General features: G+C 38.9%; 1 protein-coding gene across 2 annotated transcripts in view; it reads left to right on the plus strand.

The window, feature by feature from the left end:
• Positions 1-21,404, plus strand: part of nars2 (asparaginyl-tRNA synthetase 2, mitochondrial) — an 88,430-nt gene that overhangs the window by 33,725 nt on the left and 33,301 nt on the right. For both annotated transcript variants that reach the window (XM_043691665.2, XM_043691667.2), the window contains 2 exons: positions 15,531-15,663; positions 20,498-20,596. In XM_043691665.2, coding sequence (XP_043547600.1) covers positions 15,531-15,663; positions 20,498-20,596 — 232 coding nt within the window. The remainder of the gene's footprint in view (positions 1-15,530; positions 15,664-20,497; positions 20,597-21,404) is intronic.

The raw sequence follows: 21,404 nt of genomic DNA on the forward strand, positions 1-21,404 counted from the left end.
TGTGTGTTTAGCCTGTCCTATGATGGATATGTTGTCCCAGTCAAAGTGGTATCCCTCTTTATCACGAATATCCTTATATATAGACAGTGGGTCATGTCTTTTGGTGGTTAGTTGGTATTCGCGTATCCTGGTGGCTAGATTTCTGCTTGTCTGTTCGATGTTTGTTACAGTCCTTGCATGGTATTTTGTCAATGACATTTGTTTTGCTAGTTTTTGGTATAGGGTCCTTTTAGGTTCATTAGCTGCTGTTTCAATGTGTTAATAGGTTTGTGGGCTACCATGATGCCAAGGGGTCAGAGTAGTCAAGTAGTCATCTCCTGCCAACTTAGTGAGCAAACTTACAACCTGAACCTCAACCTGAGCTACAAATTTTGTCAAAAATCGCAAACACTAACAGACTTGGAAAAAGCTGTCCTCGTAAGAGGGATGAACTACAACTACAGAGATGTGGACAGAAAGGACTTCTTAGCAGCATCAGAATCAACCCTGAAAGGCTACGGACTCCCTGAAGAAACCCAGCAGACCATCAGATAGACAATTGCACCAAGACTAAACAGGAAGAAGGAAGGGAACACCCTCAATAGATAGGAAAGAAAATCCCAAAAAGAACTCAGAAAATACAGGAACATTGTAATCCTACCTGCAGACAAAGGGCGAATGACAATCATCCTAATCAGAGCACAGCACATTGAAAAGGCAAACTTACTTCTTGTAGATACTGACAGGAGGTCATAGACCCGACTCCACAGTTAGAAAGCTATATCATAGCTAATTTGAAAAGCCTCATAAATCAGACCAAATTAACAAGACAGATCTCCAAAATATGAAACCTGACGGATTCAACACATCCAGCTTGGGCAGATTATCTAAAATACACAAACCAAGCTCCCCCCCCCCCCCCCCCCCCCCCCCCCCGCAGAGTCATAATCTCACTCCCTGGCACACCAACATATAGACTAGCAAAGGAACTCCACCAAAAACTGAAATACCTAGTAGAAGACTCATGCCACTCCATCCACTCCCCCCAAGAATTCCTGAACATCATCAGAGACACCAAAATAGAAGAGGACGAAACAATGGTCTCCTTTGACATAGTAGTCCTATTCACGTCAATTAACATTAGCCTGGCCAAAGAAACACTGACCTCACGATAAGACAAACCAAGGACGCGCACACACACCAGACATCACCAACTTCATCAAGGTAGTAGACCTGTGCTCACTACCCACTTCACCTTCAATGACAAGACCTACAAACAAATCAATGGGCCACCCATAGGATCACCAATACTAGGCTTCTTAGCAAAAGCAGTTAAGCAGAACAGCCTTCCCCAAAATCCAACCCAAACTTTGGGTCCACTACGTGGATGACACCTTTGTCATCACAAAACAGAACAAATTAAAGGAAACCTACAACACCATCAACAATATCCTTACTGGCATAAATTTCACAAGAGGAAAACAATAACAGACTCCCCTTCCTAGATGTCGCAGTGGAAAGAATAGTTAGTGGAGAACTGCAGACCAGCATCTACAGGAAAGCAACACACACAGACCAGATACTTAACTACAGAAGTAATCAGGTCAACAGCCACAAAGAGCCGCATCAGGACATTATTTAAACATGCCACAACACACTGCAGCACTCATGAACCACGAGTAGCAGAAGAAAAATACCTATATAGCGTATTTAAGAACAACGGGTACCCAATAAACACAGTCCGCAGATTCTTAAACAACAAAACCAAACAAGTAAACACAACACGCCCAGAAACGCTAGCCAGGCTACCATACATCAAAGACATCTCTGAGATAACTACCAGACTACTCTGATCCCTTGGCATCATGGAAGTCCACACACTGAAACAACTACTGATGAACCTAAAGGGCCATAATACCAACAACCAGCAAAACTAATATCATTTACAAAATACCATGCAAGGACTGTAACAAACACTACATCAGCCACAGTAGAAAACTAGCCACCAGGATACATGAAAATCAACTAGCCACCAAAATACCTGACCTACTATCACGAATATCCTTACATACAGATGAAGAAGGACACCACTGAGACTGGGACCACATATCCATCCTAGCACAGGCGAAACAGACATATGCATGGGAATTGTTGGAGGCCTGGCATTCAAACCGGAACTCCATCAAGTAACGCATCAATTTGAACCCCATTTACCAACCTCAGAAAAAGAACTGAAAATGATATCACCCACCTTAAGAGACCAAGACACACAAGTAGAAAGTGAGACACAACACCGGTGCTTCACTGGAGCCTCACTGATAATGTTACCTACATTGGTGACAAAACATCTGAAAACAAACTGCGAGCAAACTTACAACCTCATACGGAGGTAAATGAGAAACTTTTAAAGTGACTGCTAAAGGTATTTACCCACTCTGCCTTTTGCTGCAGAATGTTAATTTGGATAATTTTGAGAATACAACTTGAGTCATAGTCCAGTACCAGAGGAAAACCAAGTAGAATTGATGACTCCTGAGAGTTGTTGATAGAATAGTCACAGGAGGGATTTATTGAACATCATGTATATCATTAATTTTGTTATGTTTCAAGGGACCATCTGTATTAAGGAAACCTTCATGATGACACTATGCCAACTGCCATACAGAGTTAGGATGCACAGAAGGCATAATTGGCTCATACCTGAAGCAGGAGATATTCTTTTTGGACATGCAACCACCTTGGCCTGGGTTTAAGACCCACCTGCTCCAAAAATATCTTGCCAGGTTGATTAGAAAATGTCTATATGCAACTACCTGCCCCTAATTTCAATCTCCTAGGCCTTTGCTGACTAATATTGAACATCACCTTCACTATGCAGTAACCAACCCCTTCTCCCAAGGTTTTTCCCCAATTATTGATTATCTCGGGCCTTAGCATGTAGTTGCAGAGCAGAGAACAAAGCAATGGTAGTACCATAGCCAACCTAGAATGCTCATGTTTTCATCAGGTAATCCCTATGACCGCACTGATTTCCACAATGAAATCCAAGGCCTAATATCTGTGAACCCTTGACCCTGAGCTTCCAAAGTTCAATGCTCCTGAATTTCTAGGCCATAAGCTTTAAGATAAACCTATCCTTGTCAGACACAATTACGAAGAAGGTTACCCCAGAATACATTGGGATTTTGGTCAGGTGGGCAAATGGGCTGAGGAGTGGCACATGGGCTGAGGAGTGGAAGATGGAGCTTCATTTAGATAAATGCGAGGTGCTGTGCTTTGGCAAAGCAAATCAGAGCAAGATGTATACACTTAATGGTAAGGTCCTAGGGAATGTTGCTGAACAAAGAGACCTTGGAGTTGCAGGGTCATAGTTCCTTGAAAGTAGAGTTGCAGGTAGATGGGATAGTGAAGAAGGTGTTTGCTATGCTTTCCTTTATTGGTCAGAGCATTGAGTATAGGACTTGAGAGGTCATGTTGCAGTTGTACAGGTTAGGCCACTTTTGGAATATTGCGTGCAGTTCTGGCCTCCTTCCTCTAGGAAGCATGTTGTGAAACTTGAAAGGGTTCAGAAAAGATCTACAAGGATGTTGACAGCGTTGAAGGTTTGAGCTACAGGAAGAGGCTGGGGTTGTATTCCCTCGAGCATCGGAGTCTGAGGGGTGACCTTTTTAGAGGTTGATAAAATCATGAGGGGCATGGATAGGATAAATAGGCAAAGTCTTTTCCCTGGGGTGGGGGAGTCCAGAACTAGAGGGCATAGGTTTAGGGTGAGAGGGTCAAGATATAAAAGGGATCTAAGGGGCAACATTTTCACGCAGAGGGTGGTGCATGTATGGAATGAGCTGCCAGAGAAAGTGGTGGAGGCTGGTACAATTACAGCATTTAAAAGGCATTTGGATGGATATATGAAAAGAAAGGGTTTGGAAGGATATGGGCTAAGTGCTGGCGAATGGGACTAGATTAATTTTGGATATCTGATTGGCATGGACGAGTTGGACTGAAGGGTCTGTTTCCTTGCTGATCATCTCTGACTCTAGTGAAGTCCCCCTTTGCTTCACTAAAATCACCATCATCCTGGTGCCAAAAAGACGTAATGCAGTGTGTGTCAATGACTACCGTTCAGTGGCTCTGACCTCCATAATTATGAAGTGCTTTTAGAGGTTAGTCATGGCTCACATCAGCTCCAGCCTACCGTATTGCCTTGATCCTTTGAAATTTACCTCATGACACAGTAGGTCCACATTAGACACCATCTCCCTGGCCCTACACTCATCCCTGGAACATATAAATAACAAGAATACCTACGTCTGGCTCCTACGTATTGACTGTAACTCCACCATCAATGCCATAATACCGAAGGAACTCCTCTCTCAACTTGGACCAGGCTGCCACATCTGTAACTGGATCCTTAACCTCCTGACCCATAGACCGTAAGCGTAGGTGACAACGCCTCCTGTACCACCATCCTCAACACAGGTGCCACTCAGGCTCCGTATTCAGATCCCTATTACACTCCTGATACACTCACAATTGTGTGGCCAATTCCACTCCAACTCCAGTTTGCTGACGACACCATCATTGTAGGTCAGATTTCAAACAATAACGAGACAGAGTTTGAGAGCTTGGCTGCATGGTGTAAGGTTAGCAATGTCTCCATCAACGTCAGCAAGACAAAGGAGCTGGTCATTGGCTTCAGGAAGTAGATTGGAGGGAGCGCCCCTGTCTGAATCAATGGTGCTGAGATAGAGATAGCTCAGTCTTCCAGAACATGTCCTGGTCTGCCCATGTCAGCACGACATTTAAGAAAGCTTCCTCAAGAGGCTAAGGAAGTTCAACATATCCACAAAGACACTCACCCATTTTATGGATGCATCATAGAACATTTTCTATCTGGATGCATCATAGCATGGTACAGCAACTTCTCTTTGCAAGACTGCAAGAAAGTATAGAGTTGTGAATGTAGCCCAGTCCATCTCACAAACAAATGCGTATTGACTCCATCTATACTTCCTGCTGCCTCAGGAAAGCAACCAACATAATCAAAGACCCTTCCTACCCTAGTTCTACTCTCTTCCAATCTCTTCCGTCAGGCAGAAGATGTAAAAGTTTGAATGCACATATGCACAGATTCAAGAACAGCTTCTTCCTCAATGCTATCAGACTTATGAACAGATCTCTCAAATGTTAATGTTGATCTCTCTCTCTGCACCTTCTCTGCTTCTGTAACACTGTATTCTGCATTGTTTTTCTGCTACCCTGATGATCTGCCTGTATAGCACACAGTGCGAGACAATAATAAATCAACTCAAACTCAAGTCACTGGAACCGAATACATTGTGCCTGTTATGCTGGGCAGAACATAATTCTACATAATTTTTACTGACCAAGTTTTGATAAGAATCTTTACCTTTCAGCACTTGTCGTGTTTAATAGGGAGCAACATTCTAATTTTTTTGTCCTAGACTCTCAGATATTTAGAACTGAGATGGGGGCCATTCAGTCATTGTGCATGCATCCGTCAACAAAGATCCAACTACACTATTCCCATGGGGATTCTGATGATGCAACAGTAGTGTCGCTGGGTTCAAACCCCTCCTGCTCCAGAGGTGTGTAATATCATCTCTAAACAGGTTGATTAGAAAATATCAACGTGTATCCTATTTTTCAGCTATTAGACTGTAGCTCTGGAGACTATGGCAATACAAGTGAATATTGCTAAAGTATTGCTTAAAATATTGCTAACTATTCCAAGTCTCTGAATGAACTTCCCTTTCAGGCTATGCGTTCCAGACTCCCACCACACTCAGTGGGGAAAAAAGAAACATTCTCCCCATCTCTCCTCTTCACCTCTTAGCTTAAATCCATACCTCCTGGTTATTGACCTCTTCTATTAACTGTAAACATGTTTTTCTATCCACACTGTCTCTATGCTTATAATATTTTACACCTCTACCAGGACCCCCTCAACCTTCACTATTTAAGGAAAACAACCCAAACCTATCCAACCTTTGCTCATCACTCAGATTCTCTATGCCGGGCAGCATCCTGGTAAATCTCTGCATCATGTCTCATGGAATCATATCCTATAATATGGTGACCAGAACTTTATACAGTACTCCAGTTGAAGCCTACTCAGTGTTTTATACAGTTCCAGCATAATCCCCTAGTCCTTATATTCTACGCATTGGTTAATAAAGACAATCATCCCATGTGCTATCTTCACCACCGAATCTACCTGCCCTGCTGCATTCCTGGATCTGCATTCTGAAGAAAAGTTATACCAGATTCAAATGTTAACTTTTTTTTCTCTCTCCACAAATGTTGCCAGACCTACTGAGTTTCTTCAGCATTGTGTTTGTTCTGTCTGATCTTTAGTACTGTCAAGAGTCCTACCTTTATAGTGTAATCTCTTGTCTTGTTAGCCTTCCCTACGTGTATTACCATGCACTTTTCCGGGTTGAATTCAATTTGCTACTGCTCTGCCCCCCCTGACCAACCCATTGATAGCTTCCTGCAGTTTGCAGTTATCCTCCTCCACTGTTTGCCACTCTCCCAATGTTTTTGTTATCCACACACTTCTTGGTCACACTGCCAACATGCAAATCCAAACCGTGAATGTAAATCACAAACAACAAGGATCTAAGCACTAAACCTTGTGAAACCCAACTAGAAACAATGTCCAGTTACAAACATCCCAGTACCCTCATCCTCTGCTTCCTGCTTTTCAGACAGTTTTGGATCCAATGTCCCTCTCTGCCTTTTGTCCCATGTGCTTTAAACGTTACTTAAAAAGTCTGCAATGAGAAACCTTATCAAAACCCAATCTATACTTCATGTCGATCACATCAAATACATTATCTCATCAACACTTCTGGATACCTCCTCAAAAGGTCTGATCAAATCAAATTTGTCTGACACTACCTTCCCTCAACAAATCTATGCAATCTCGGAATAATCCTTGTCTCTTAAAGCGCAGGTATGTTCTATGTTTCAGAATTATTTTTAATAAGTTTTTCCTACCACCAAGTTTAGATTGCCTGTAATTCCCTGGTCGATCCCTTCCTCCTTTTTTAATAATAGATTGTTGTTAGTCCCCAAGTCTTTTGGCACCTCAACTGTGGTGAGAGAATTTGAAAATACTATTTAGGGCCCATGATGTCTCCTTTCTTGTCTTCCTACAGGGAGATTCATCAGTGTGACTGAGCAGAAGTAAGAGAGCCTGTTTCGTTAACAGTTCTTTTATCTTTTCTAAATGAGCATTGTCTTTTCCCTTGTTAGTGTTTAATTTGAAATGTCGAAAAGGTGGCCATGAGAGTGGTGGCGAGAACCTCAGGCTGGCTGTTTATATGATTAGAGTGAGCGATATTGAAAGCCCATATTTTGCAATTCTCCATGGTTCTTCCTAAATTTTAATTTGATGAGTAAAGCCAGAGAAATGTCTAGAAGAGCCATTTAGAAGAGGAATGATTATACACATTTTATGATGCTTCTCGATTGCAATAAATTTCACTACTGAAAATTTTTTATTTATTATAGCATAAAGCAAGGATGTAATGCAAATATTTTCCTCAATTGCCATCTTATTTACTATACTTTACTGTTATAATTGAATATTTGGACAGAAGAGGGAAAACATGGTAGCAGGAACAAGATGTAAGTACTAAATAATTAATAAATGTAAAAAGATAATGTCTTGTCTTGATTAAATTTAGAGGGAACTTTCAGTGTTAGTGAAGATAGATAGGTTCGCTTTGCACAGCAGATGAATCAGTCAGTTACATGTGGGTTTAATAGGTAGGATGGAGTTATGGCTATGGCACTGGATTAAAAATCCAGAAGTTATGAGTTGTATAATGATTATGGTAAATTAACTTTGCCAAAGTTGCCCATATTTCAAAAGTATCTTCAAATTATGCTTACATATCACTATTAATTACTAGTCTTTGCACAATGAAACTTGGAAAAACAATTTTGTTCTTGCATTAAGGTTGCTCAAGTTACTGCTTCAAATGTTAAATAGATATTTCTCCAATAACCAAAAAACCATCCTGTCTGTTTTACATTGACAAAGTATAGCAGAGGAAGGAAGTAGAATTTTCAGCATCATCTGTGGTGTTGGTGTAGACCTTTTTCCATTAATAATTTCGTCTGCAAGCCTGATATTTCAAACTCTTGGAAGATAGGTAAGAGAATGCTACCTTAACTTTAGGGAATAGATTGTTAAACATTTTCAGTACCGTAGAAGCACATGATTTAAGTCTCCATTGGTTTTGTAAACAGAGTTATTTTACCACACTTCTAAATTATTCATACTTTGAAGATGGTGAAATGTGATGCCTTAAAATTTTGGCCAAATTCTCATTGAAGTTACAGTAAAATACACATTTTACACATACACATGTCCTGTTTTGTTTCAAATGAAACTTGGAGTTCTCCAGTACCCAAATGGCAGTGCATGTTACTGAACCATGTAGACCAAAATGGTGTTTGGTTTAATCTGTATTCAGCCTGTGTATCATCTCCAGTCTTTTCCTCCCAATCCTTCCTCTACCCACTATCCTTCTTCACCCTTTCCCTTATCTCCTTCCAGTTTTCCTGCAGGATGTCCTTCTGCTGGCTTCTTTTCTTTAGGGTGATGACAGACAACCAGATAGCAAAGTTGTTACTTAAACGAAAATATGTTGATTTCTAAATCAGGAAAAATCACTTGATTTACCTAGTTTTGATTTTGTACACTCAAATTAAGATATTCTGGGTTTAATTGTTATTAAATCTTATTCCTTTAATCTTGATTCTAATCCTGTGTGGTTTGGTTTTCAATTTTAATATCTATGTATGTTAAGACTTAGTCATCTCGTTCTAGCTCATTGATTTTGTTTTCTATCACTATCACATTGTTAATGTAGAAAGGTATAATGGAACAAAGAGTGGGAGAAAGTGCTGGAGATCAGAATCGAAGAGTATGGTGCTGGAAAAGCACAGCCAGTCAGGCAGCATCCTGGGGGTGGAGGAATGAGGAAACTGGTGAATTCCACGTTGATCCTGTTTGGTTGGAGGATCTCAAGGTGGAAGATGAGGTGTTCTTCCTCCATGCGTCGCGTGGTTAGGGTTTGGCCATGGAGGAGGCCCAGGACATGCTTTCGTGTCCTTGGCAGAGTGAGAGGGGTAGTTAAAGTGTTCGGCCACAGGGTGGTGGGGTTGTTTAGTGAGTGTGTGAAACAAAGAGTAGCCAATACTGGCATATGAATCTGTTACCACTGTTCCATTTGATCTACATTTCAACTCCAGTTTGATCCATACCTTCATAATGTTCATCCATATCACTCTTCCAAATTTCAAGTAAATCTGTTCTTTTTTTCTGGTAGGATGAAGGTGTGGAAGTGCTGATGGTGTTTATGGCAGTAAAAGAAATTGTAGATTCCACCAATTCCTGTCTGGAAGTGCTTGCTTAATGTTTTCCAATATATTCTCATTAGTGGGGGAGATACATTTCAGTTTTTCACTTCCTTGGGGGACTGGTTGTCACATGTCAAAAAGTTAAGATTTTCCATTACAGCAAATGTGAGTTCAGCTGAAAATATTAAAAGTAATAAATTCATAATTTAAGAACGTGCAGCAATGTAGTGGTAATGTCACTGCTTATAATCCAGAGCCCCAGACTAAGCCTGTTGGGATGAGGATTCACATTCCATCATGAGAGGTGGGGCAATATAAACTCAATTTTTAAAAGTCTAGAATTAAAAACTTGTTTAATGGCAACCATTTAACCATTGTCAAATTGTCATAAAAACCCTATGTGGTTCACTAATGCCCTTTTACGGTCTGAAATTTGCCATTTCCACCTCGTCAGGCTTACATTTGACTCTTAACTGCCCCCTGAAAGCAAGCCAGTTATTTATATCAAACCATAATGAAGTCAAAAGAAAGGCATGAAACCAAATGCACCACAAGATATTGGCCTAGGCAGTGGAAATGACCATAGTTAATGGACCCATGTCAACCTGAAAAACCTTCCTTACCAATATCTGGGGTCTTATCCTAAAATTGTGAGAGCTGTCCCACAGACTAGTCAAGGAACAGCCCAATATTGTCTATAATAGGTATGTGGACATGACAATGTCCCAGACATTGGATTTGTTCTGCCCTTGGCCAGCACCAGCAGAAGTGGCAGCAGCGTGATTTACATTCAAGAAGATATTGCTATGGGAGTCTTCATCATTGACTCTGGATCACATTTCATAACATCAGCTCAAACATGGGCGCTCTCACAAAACTGAGATGTTCAATCCTATCTTACGCTGAAAAATTGGAGCGACTGGACTTGTATATGCTTGAGTTTAGAAGGCTTGAGAGGGGATCTGATTGAGACGTATAAGATTATTAAAGGATTGGATATTCTGGAGGCAGGAAGCATGTTTCCACTGATTGGTGAGTCCCGCACCAGAGGACACAGTTTAAAAATAAGGGGTAGGCCACTTAGAACAGAGTTGAGGAGAAACTTCTTCACCCAGAGAGTGGTGGGTGTATGGAATGCTCTGCCCCAGAAGGCTGTGGAGTCCAAGACTCTGGATACTTTCAAGAAAGAGTTGGATAGAGCTCTTAAGGATAGTGGAATCAAGGGTTATGGAGATAAGGCAAGAACAGGACACTGATTGAGGATGATCAGCCATGATCATAAAGAATGGTGGTGCTGGCTCGAAGGGCAGAATGGCCTACTCATGCACCTATTGTCTATTGAAATAGCTGCTAGTTTGGATCTGTGGCAAGTGGTGAGGGAATTATTAAGAGGGAACAATTTACTTGACCTCATCCTTATTTATTTACCTGTTTAAGATGTGTCTATACATGGAGCCATGGCATAGTCTTTGTGGAGATTGCTTTGAGAATACTCTTCATTGCGTGGCACTACACTGTGCTACATGGGACAGACTTTGAACATCCCTATTATTTACAAAAACAGATGCTTGGAGACACTACCACCTGCAAGTTCCCTTTCAAGTCTCATATTATCCAAGGAGAGTAGTGCTTGAAAAAGCTAGCTCACCACCACTTTCTCCATGGCAATAAGGAACTGTAAATGTTGGTCTAACCAACAACAACGATATCCCAAGAATTTTTAAATAATTCAAATGATTATTAGAAGTATAAGTCAGCAGAGCGAACTAGTTAAGAATCTGAGTGAGCGAGAAAAGGACTAGGCCCAAAGTCCTGACTATGAAAGGAGGTGCAGGGGACAGGGGCCAAAGTAAGGAATTCATTTCAACAAGAACCTTTGTTCACCTCTTTTGAGGCACCCTCCAATTTAGCCTCAGCAGAATTCACTTGTACGTAAGGATTAGAAATAACCTGCCTTTTAAGCCAGGGTTTTTCTTGTCTCCAGCTGTTGTATTTCACACCTCCTGACTCTCCCCACATTACCCCAACTTAGCCAACAGCCTGTCTGACTTTGACCCCCTCCCCCCCCCCATATCCCTGCCCAGCCAATCCCAGTGGCCTACCCAACTCTGTTATGAGGGCAATATTTTTCAGTTGCATTTGCCCATACTGTGTACAATGACTTGGCAAACCCAACAGTTGACTCATCTGACTGTTAGAGAAAATATATATGGTGAAAAACTGTCTTCCCAATAAATAGCCTTGAGAAATACCGCTCATCATGTCATGCCTGTTGTGGAATGAGCCTCTTATTTCTACCATTAAAGCAACAGTTGTAGTTGTTGGAAATACTCTGGCAGTATCTGTGGTGAGTGAAACAGTAAACGTTTTGAGTTGACAATCGTCTGGTACCTGGATGTAGGTTTGCTTGCTGAGCTGAAAGGTTCATTTTCAGATGTTTCATCACCATATTAGGTAACATCTTCAGAGAGCCTCCAGACCAAGCACTGCTGATGAATCCTGCTTTCTATTTATATGTTTGGGTTTCTTTGAGTTGGTGAATCCATCACCAACACAAAGAAACCCAAACATATAAGTAGAAAGCAGGAATCATCAGCAGTGCTTTATCTGGAGGCTCACTGAAGAAGTTACCAGGTATGGTGACAAAACGTCTGAAAATGAACCTTCCAGCTCAGTGAGCAAATCTACATCCAGAGCCTCAACCGAGCTACAAATCTTCTCAAAATTCGCTAATCTTCTGGTATACCTGGCAAAAGTTAGGGATATAACAACTTCAGAATTTAGAGACCGGGGAAGGTAGAGAACAAAAGTCACCTGATATTTTAATTACCTACCCAATCCTATTATGATGTCTATTTCCAGCAATTCTAATGATACTTGCACGTGTTTAAATGCTTTGTAGCTTCAGGTTTGATCTTAAATTCAAGGATTTCAGATTATAGACTCTGCTTTTTGTTTTTCTTCTCTTCTGATGTTATTTTTGTTTGTGGATAGCATGTTGATGATTTTCTGCTTTTATTTTATTTATTTCTTCTGCCTGTTATCTACGTTTGACACATTCCACACATCTGATTTCATGTACTACTATATGTTTCGTTGTGTGGAACCTTAGCAGATAGTTCTGGAGCCCCATGTAGCAACTCTACCATCCACCTGAATTGTACCCTATTGCAAGAAATACAAAATGGAATTGGTCCAGTGTGAATATTAGGAGTCTGAGATGGTCTGCTTTGTATTCAAGGATACAGTAAGATTCTGCAAAAATAGTGTAAGCCACTTCATTGTGTATAGCAACTGCTCACCTGTTATTTAAACTTGTACCCTGATTTACAGCTTAATCTGAATCTGCTAGTGTTCTGCTTTCTGAATTCTAATCAATCATCAGAAGTCTTTAGTTATATTCAATAGACTAGATACAGTAACAAGGAATCCTGTTTGACAAGCGACAGTGTCAAATTATGCTGCATGTAGATATATTCTTGTTCAACTTACATGGTTGCTTTGTTGATGTTTTTGTCCAGACCGTGAGAGAGGTCTTCTGAAGCCTAAAAAAAATTCACTTTTCCATAAGACCCTCTTATCTAATCAATTACATTTCTTTCATAAGTTATTGTGCAGTCTATCTTGTTGTAACGTAGAAATGTGAAAGAAATCAGGTAGAAGATGTTTCCATGTGAGTGACATTGAATTACCAAAAATATTTCTAAATCTTTTTGTGTTTCTGGCATAGTACTTGAATGACTAGGAAAATTTGATTAACTTAGCAAGAGTGATTCAAGGATATGGTTCCTCCAAATCCTACTCTCCACTGGGAGAAATGGATTCTGGAACCACTAACTCATATTTTTAGATTGATTAAACTCATTGATTAAACCAGTGCAATCGGAATACTTGTTACAATCATAGTTAGACTAAGGAATTCGGCCTCAGATAATTCCTGTTTATTGTGCTGTCATGCTTACAAAAACTAGGAATATTTTATGCTGCTTGTAAATTGGGGGAAAAAAAACTTGTTGGCACATTGGAGTCAGTGACAGAAGAGACAAATATGTTCAACTATTCACTTTTAACAGAAAATGTATTCACTTGTTTTTCTGTGACTTGTGGCTGTTTACTTAATGTTCTGACATTACAAGTGCTGAAAGCGTCTGCTGCAAATAGAAAAACAACATGACCGACCACCAGGATTCAGATTTTATTTTCTTTGTTAACAACTTAACACATGTCTCATAAATTACTTTTGCTCATCAGTACCCATGATGAAATGACAGTTACAACCTAATAACTACTTCAAAATGTCACATTTCATGGCTGGAAATAAGTACAGGAATCACTATAACAACTCTGTCAAACCAGCCATTGCTGCCAAAAGTTCCTGTTCTGTGTGAATTGAGCAGTTCATTTTTTTTTTTATTTCTATACACAAAATCAGACCATTGTTTGTTATTACCTGATTCATGTGTGTAATTTATTTCACCTAAGAATCATTTTAGGTGTAGAACCTTCATATATGTAATTGAACAAAACCAAGCCCCTACTCTGAACTTTAATGTGGTTTTCCTTTACTTTTTACCTAACTATTTTGGTGAATTAGCTCATCTATTTAGGTGAATATGTCTTTGCTGTTGATAAGAATAATTCCAGCTTTAACATTAACTATTTGTATCTTACAGTCCTATGTATTAAAGATTGAGGGGAGAGTAAATTTCCCATTCTCTGACATGACCAAGTTCTTAAACCTCTATGTTGAAGGGACGGAATAGAAAGGATGGTTCCACTTGCTGTGGAATCTTGAAAAGAGGGACAACATTTTAGGATTGAGATAAGAAATTTTGTTACTCAGTGGGTTGCGAGTGTTTCGAATTCTCTACCTCAAACATTTGTGGATGCTCCATAATTGAGTCATGCTACTTAGCACATTCCAAACCCACAATTACAACTACCTGGAAGGTCAAGGACAGCAAATACATGGGAACACGACCACCCACAAGTTCCCTCCAAGTCACTCACCATCCAGCTTGGAAATATATCACTGTTTCTTCAGTGTTGCTGGATCAAAATCCTGAAACACTCTCCTTGACCCCTTATAGCAGAATAGCATTACAGCAAGTCGTCTGCTGCAGTTGAAAGAGGAAGCTCACCACCATCCCCTCGCAGGCAATTAGGGCAAGTAATAACTTCTGGCACAGCCACTGATGTCCACATCTCATGAATGAATAAAAAAGACTTTGATTCCAATAGCCCAAAAATCTAAGGAGATCAGGTATGAGAAAGGAAGTGGAGTTGAGGCAGATAGTAAACTATGATCATATTGAATGCTGAAACTGGCTTAAGGAGCCATATGGTCTACTCCTATTTCTCATATTCTTATCAACAGGCTTAGCTGAGAACAGGGTTATTAATAACAACCATTTGTTAACAGAAGTACCATTAAAGTGGTATCGGAAATTCAGTCTTAGAAATTCTAAAGATATTTTTCCTTTCTTGTCCTGTAACTTGCATGAAGGTGGAGAAACGTACATGGTGGCATACGCAATCATTTAAATTGCTTCTCCAGAGGTTCTAATTTCTCTAGTTTTCAAATCCATAATGTTTATCGGATATCATCTTTTGCAGTTTTTTCTTTGCATATGATTTAAAGTTACAACAGCTATAACTTAAAAACATAAGCTTTTCCTTGAATAATGAAATACATCTTGTTAATTTTTTAATTTCCTGAATTAGACCATTTTGATTTGTTCTGCAAAATTATAATTTGATCTGCGAATAGCAAGTTTGAAAATCATTTTTCATTGTTAGCTGGCATACTAACTATTGTTCATTTTATTATTTGGCAATCTTTATATTTGCGTTTTGCTTAAATTGTTCATTTTGAGCTGATTTGGTCACAATACATTGACTAAGATATGTAGGTTTATAGATTTAATTCAATATACAATTATTAATTAAAAATTGCAGTCAATCTTGTATAACTTATGGAAATTTATTGGAAAATCCTTATTTTTAAACTGTTCTACAGATTGTACTAAAAAATTAGTTTAACTAATTCCAAATCCCAGAAAATAGTCACAAGGCTAAAACAAAATGTGGAATTCTTTTAGATTGGTGGATTAAGTTTAGCAATCAGAAATAAAAAGAAATACTTTATTTATTAGGGCTTTCACTCAAGTATATACCTTTGGACCAACATTTCGTGCAGAAAACTCCCAAACCAGAAGACATTTAGCAGAGTTTTACATGGTAGAAGCAGAACTTGCCTTCACTGAAAGTTTGAAAGACATTATGGAGGTAATGATTCAACAGTTATACGATTGCACTGAATCAGTGGCTTTTCTATGACCTAAAACAGATATGCTTGGTTAATCTGCTAATAATGACATTATGATGTATATTTTAATAATATTTCTTACTCATCCTCATCCTGAAGAAGCAACAAATAATATTTTGAGCCTCATTTATTGCTATCCATTCATAGCTTTAGTAAATGACATAATTTGCCATAATGAGTTTTGCAATCTTACTTTTCAGTTCACCACCAAATTAATTCTCAAATACTCAAAGTGTAAATCACCATTTCCTGGTTAAAATGTCAAAAGTATGTTTCTTTAATTTATATAACTTACAAGAGCATCTTGGTTATTGTGATACATGCAGAGAGAAGTGCAGTGGCTTGTTTTAAAACTCAAATTATTCGCCTACAGTTCTGTGCACAGTCATTTTGTAACAGCTATGTCGCCCATCAGTCATTTACTAGTTGCTCAATCAATGGTGCCTTATTTTTCTCAAAATTGAATACATCAGCTATGTAATTGTGATAAATTGATTTTGTGCATCTACCCCATTGTAGATTCCTCCACCCCACCCCTAATCTCCACCTCATTTCTCAACCACAAATCTACCCTGAACATTCATTTTATGTAAAACATTCATGTACTTTATAAGTATTGCATAAAATGTCTGGCTCTGCATCTTTGATGATCTAACTTAATTTGCCAATTCACTTTAGCTAGCTCTATTCTCATGCCTAAGTGTCCTTATTTCAATTTAAAATACAAGTCTCAGGTCAACTCATCTATCCCTCAAACTGAATGTGAAATTCAATCACGTTGTGATCACTGCTCCTGGAGCCACCTCCACTATCAGTTGATTAATTCCCCTTCCATTATATTTGGTTTAGTGTAGTCTTCTCTCCTTCCATCTCCAGAATATGCTGTTCTAAAGAAGTATTCCAAAACTCATTTATGAGCTTCTCATCAAGGCTTCTTTTGCCTATCTGAATTTTCTAGTCCATGTATAGCTTAAAATCCCTCACAATTATTGCTGTGCTTTGCTGACAAGCTCCCTTCATTTCTTCCTTGTCTTCCATCCTACAATGTGATTTCTGTTAAGGATCCTGTACATCATGCCCACAATGACTTCTTGCTTTTATCATTTCTCACCTCAACCAAAAATGCTTTTACTTTTTTTTTATTAAAGTTGTGTCTTCCCTCTCTATTGTATTAATAAAATCATCAACAGATCCAGCTTGTCATTTTTCCTAACTTCCTTTCTTTCTCAAATGTCCTGTACTCTTCAGCATTCAAGTCTCATTTTGTCATCCTGCAGGCATATTTCTGTAGAACATAAGACATAAGTGCAGAAGTGGGCCATTAGACTTATCAAGTCTGCTCTGCAACTCAATGAGATTGTGGTTGATCCAATAATTCTCAACTCCTCTTTCCTAATTTATCCCCATGACCTGACTGATTGATTAATACTATCTCAGTAATCTATCTCAGCTCTTTGTAGTATAAATGATCCAGCCTCAACAGTTCACTGCAGTAAAGAATTCTATACATTCACCACCCTCTGAGTGAAGAAATTCCTCCTCATCTCCATTCTAACTGGTCAGCCCCTTATTTTGCGATTATGCCCTCTGGTCCTAGACTCTCCCACAAAGAAACAAATTTTTCCCATCTGCCCTGTCAAGTCTCCTAAGAACCTCTGCTGTTTCAATAAGGTCATCTCTTATTCTCCTGAATTCCAGTGTGTACAGGGCCAACCTACTCAACCTCTTCTCATAAGGTAATTTCTCCATACCCAAAATATCCAATGTCAGTATGCCTTTCCTTTGATAAGGGAACCAAACTGTTCACAATATTCTCGGCCTACTAGTGCCTTGTCTAATTTTTGCAAGTTTTCTATTGTTATATGCCATTCCATTTGAAATAAAGGTCAACATTCTGTTACCTTCCATTTTATCTGCTGAATTCATATACTATCTTTTTGTGATTTCTGCAAACGTAAACCTAAATAACTCCGTGCTGCAGCTTTCTGCAATCTCTGCTTTTAAATAATATTCAGCTCCTCCTCTTCGTGCCAAAGTAGGTGACCTCACATTTTCTCAAATTTTATTCCATCACTCAAGTTTTTGCTTACTCGCTAAAACTGTCTAAATCCCTCTGCAAACTCTGAGCCATCCTCACTACTTGCCTTCTTACCTATTTTGTCCTCTGCAAACTTGGCTGTTATACATTCACTTCCCTCATCAAAGACATCTGTATATAAAATAATTGTGGCCCAAGCACTGATCCCTGTGGTATTCAACTAGTTGGAGGTTGCCATTCCTGAACATGGCCCCATTATCCAATTCTGTCTTCTATTAGCTAGCCAATTCCAAATCTATGTTAATATACAACCCACAACACCATGGGTTTTTGTCTTATTTAATAGTCTTTTTGCAAGTGGTACCTTATCAAATACCTTCTAAAAATCCAAACATATCCGATCCACAGGTATCCCTTTATTCTGCTTGTTACCTCCTCGAAGAATAATGAGTTTGTCAGGCATGATTTCCACTTCAAGAAGTCATGTGGCTGTGTTTAATCATTGTTTCTAAATGCTCGGCTATTGTACTTCTTTTAATAAACTCTAATATTTTCCCAACAGCAGATGTTAAACTAACTGGCCTATTGTTACCATTTTTTTGTATCTCCCTCCCTTTTTGAACAAGAGTGTTGCATTGGTACTTTCTAGTCGTCCAGCAGTTTTCCAGAATTTAAGGATTCTTTAAGGATATTAACAGTGCATCCTATATTTCTACCACTTCTTCCTTTAATATACTCAAATGTACCCTATCAGGTTTCTCTTTCGTGGTAGTTATTGTATTAATTTTCTCTTCCCCCTCTTGCCCTGGTTATTTAGTATTTTTGGAATGCAATTAGACTTCTCCTGTAAAGACTACAAAAAATTTTCTCTACCATTTTCTGTTTCTGCTTCCCTAAAATTAATTCATCCTCCAAAGGACTTCTGTTCGCTTTACCCCTTTTCTTACTTTTATATATGTTTGAATATGCTCTTTCTATCTATCTATCTTGCTATTACTTGCAAGATACACTACTCCCTTAAATTCCTTTTAGTTTCCTTGGATAGCATTTTCCAAACCCATAATTGCTAACATTCAGGAGGACAAAGGTGATTGATGCTTGGAAGCACCAGCATTTGCAGGTTCTCCTCCAAGCCACTCATCATCCTGACTTGGAAATATATCATCATTCCTTCAATTTCTCTGGGTCAAAATCCTGGAAATCCCTTCCTGATAGCATTGAATGTATTTGTACCAAATGGACTGCAGAAGCTCATGGAAGCACCTTACCAGCACCTATGTGTGAGCAATATTTAGCCTGCAAAACCCAAATCCATGACTGCTTTTTCTTTTAAATTCTTACTAACCTAGATAAGGTCAGCTCCGACAACACTCTAAGTTCAATAGCATCCAAGCTAAAGCAGTCTGCTTGATGGTCCCTCCACTCACAACGTAAACATTCACTCCCAGTGACTATCAAGACACAATGGCAGCAATATTCACCATCTGTAAGAGCACTACAACAACTCAACAAGGCTTTTTTGATACCGCTTTTTGGATGGTGGATGCCAAGTGCTTGGAAGGGCAAGGGCAGCAGAGATGTAGTGTCACTACCTGCAAGTTCCCCAACAAGCCATTTGCGTGTCATTATATTGCTATTCCTTCACTGTCGCTGGATCAAAATCCTGGAATTCCCTCTGAAAAGTGCTGTGTATACTGAAACCACACACACTGTAACAGCGCCAAAAGATGTTTTGTCACCAGCTTCAAGAGCAGTTCAAGGTGGGCAACAATTGCTGGGCTAACCAGTGATGCTCACATTCTCTTTTAAAAAAAAATAGGAAGTTAGTCTAAAGTGATTTGGCAAACATTTTCACTTCTTAGTTTGTGCCAGTGTTTTTGTTTTGAGTAATTTTGTTTCAGAGCTTTATTTTCCTTTCCAACCTGCCACACAGTAATGTGTTGCTGGAAAAGCGCAGCAGCTTTTCAAGGAACAGGAGAATCGACGTTTCGGGCAGAAGCCCTTCTTTAGGAAGCCTCATTCCTGAAGAAGGGCTTATGCCCGAAACGTCGATTCTCCTGTTCCTTGAAAAGCTGCTGCGCTTTTCCAGCAACACATTTTCAGCTCTGATCTCCAGCATCTGCAGCCCTCACTTTCTCCTGCCACACAGTAATGCCTTGTCTGTGGCATTGTATATTGGTTTACTGAAATACAATGTCCTCCAGATAATTTTCAGATAGAGAAAAAAATTCATATAACAATACTTAAAATACTGTAGACTTTCAAATTCATTCTGAAAACTTCTGAATCTGCTATTTATAAATTTCACTCGAATTGTGCTGTTTTGTTGTACTCACAATCCAGGGGTTGAGGGAGCTAGCCATTTAAATTCACTTGCTTAAACCTGTAATAAAAAACTAGTAACAATAATGGTGACCATTACACTAAAGAAATGTAAAAATGCATCTGGATTATTAGTAACTGTTAGAAAAGGAAATCTAATGTTCTTATCTAGCATTGTCTGTATGTAACTCCAGGCCCATTGTAATGTGGTTGATTCTTAGCTGACATCTGAAATGGCACTTGAGCCACTGAGTTGAATCAAAGCACACAACTTACTCCCATATTTTCATGGAAAATAAGTGCTGACTTTGGCAGTGTCGTCCACATCCCTTGAAAGAAAAGACTTTTATTTCCTCTAGTTGATTGATTTTAAGACTTGATTTCAGAAGAATTACATTTTTGCCACTGGTTTTTATGATATTTGATTTTTCCAGGTGATGGAGAATCTCTTCAAGATCACAACTTCGCATATTCTTTCAAACTGTTCAGATGATGTTGAACTCTTCCACAAATATATAGCTCCTGGACAAAAGGTTTTGTATATTCTGTCTCCAATCTTGTAGTTAGACTTGATTAATCTTCAGCTTTTCTGCCGTGAGATTTATAGAAAGACAAGCATAATCTAGCATTGAGAAACCATATATTTCTAGCAGTTTTTGAACATCTATCTTGAAATTATGAAAATCTGATGAAGTAAAACTCCAGACTTCTAAAATCCATGAATACATGGCAGTTTTAACAAAGGGTGTCAAATCCAAAATATTTTCATATCCTTTGTTCGCAGGTGCTGCTTGAACAGAACATTAGAATTTCCAGTTTTGGAAATTTCCATCCAAAATTTTGGATTTTCTTTCTTAATTTTCTGAGTTTATAATTTCTACGCCCGAAAGTTAAAGCATCAAGGATTAAGATATAAAAATGATATCGATTTTAATATCATATTCAAAACAGATATCAATAAGTGTAATTCTTGCACATGAATACATATTTTCTGTTTCTGTTTCTGCATTAATACGTTAAAAATTGCAGTATTTCACTGGAAAAATCTAATTCCAACTGAAATGAAAGCAAATTAGTGTGAATGTTAGAAATAAGAAGTGAATGTTGAAAATGAGAGAAATTCTCAGTAGGCCATGTAGCACCTATAGGTTGAGAAATACAGTTAACTTATCAAGTCCATAAACTTTCATAAGAACTGCAAGATGTTAGAGATGATCAGCTTCTAAACTAATACACATCAGGGAATGAGGAGAGGAGAATGAGTTGTGATATGGTTGCTCATTGCTCCCTCACGGTGACCTGGATTTGATTCCAGCTTCGAGCAACTGTTTGTGTGGGGTT

The sequence above is a fragment of the Chiloscyllium plagiosum genome, unplaced genomic scaffold (genome assembly GCF_037043375.1).
Source record: "Chiloscyllium plagiosum isolate Xiang-an unplaced genomic scaffold, Cpla_swu_hap1 HiC_scaffold_6, whole genome shotgun sequence".
Classification (NCBI taxonomy): Eukaryota; Metazoa; Chordata; class Chondrichthyes; order Orectolobiformes; family Hemiscylliidae; genus Chiloscyllium; species Chiloscyllium plagiosum.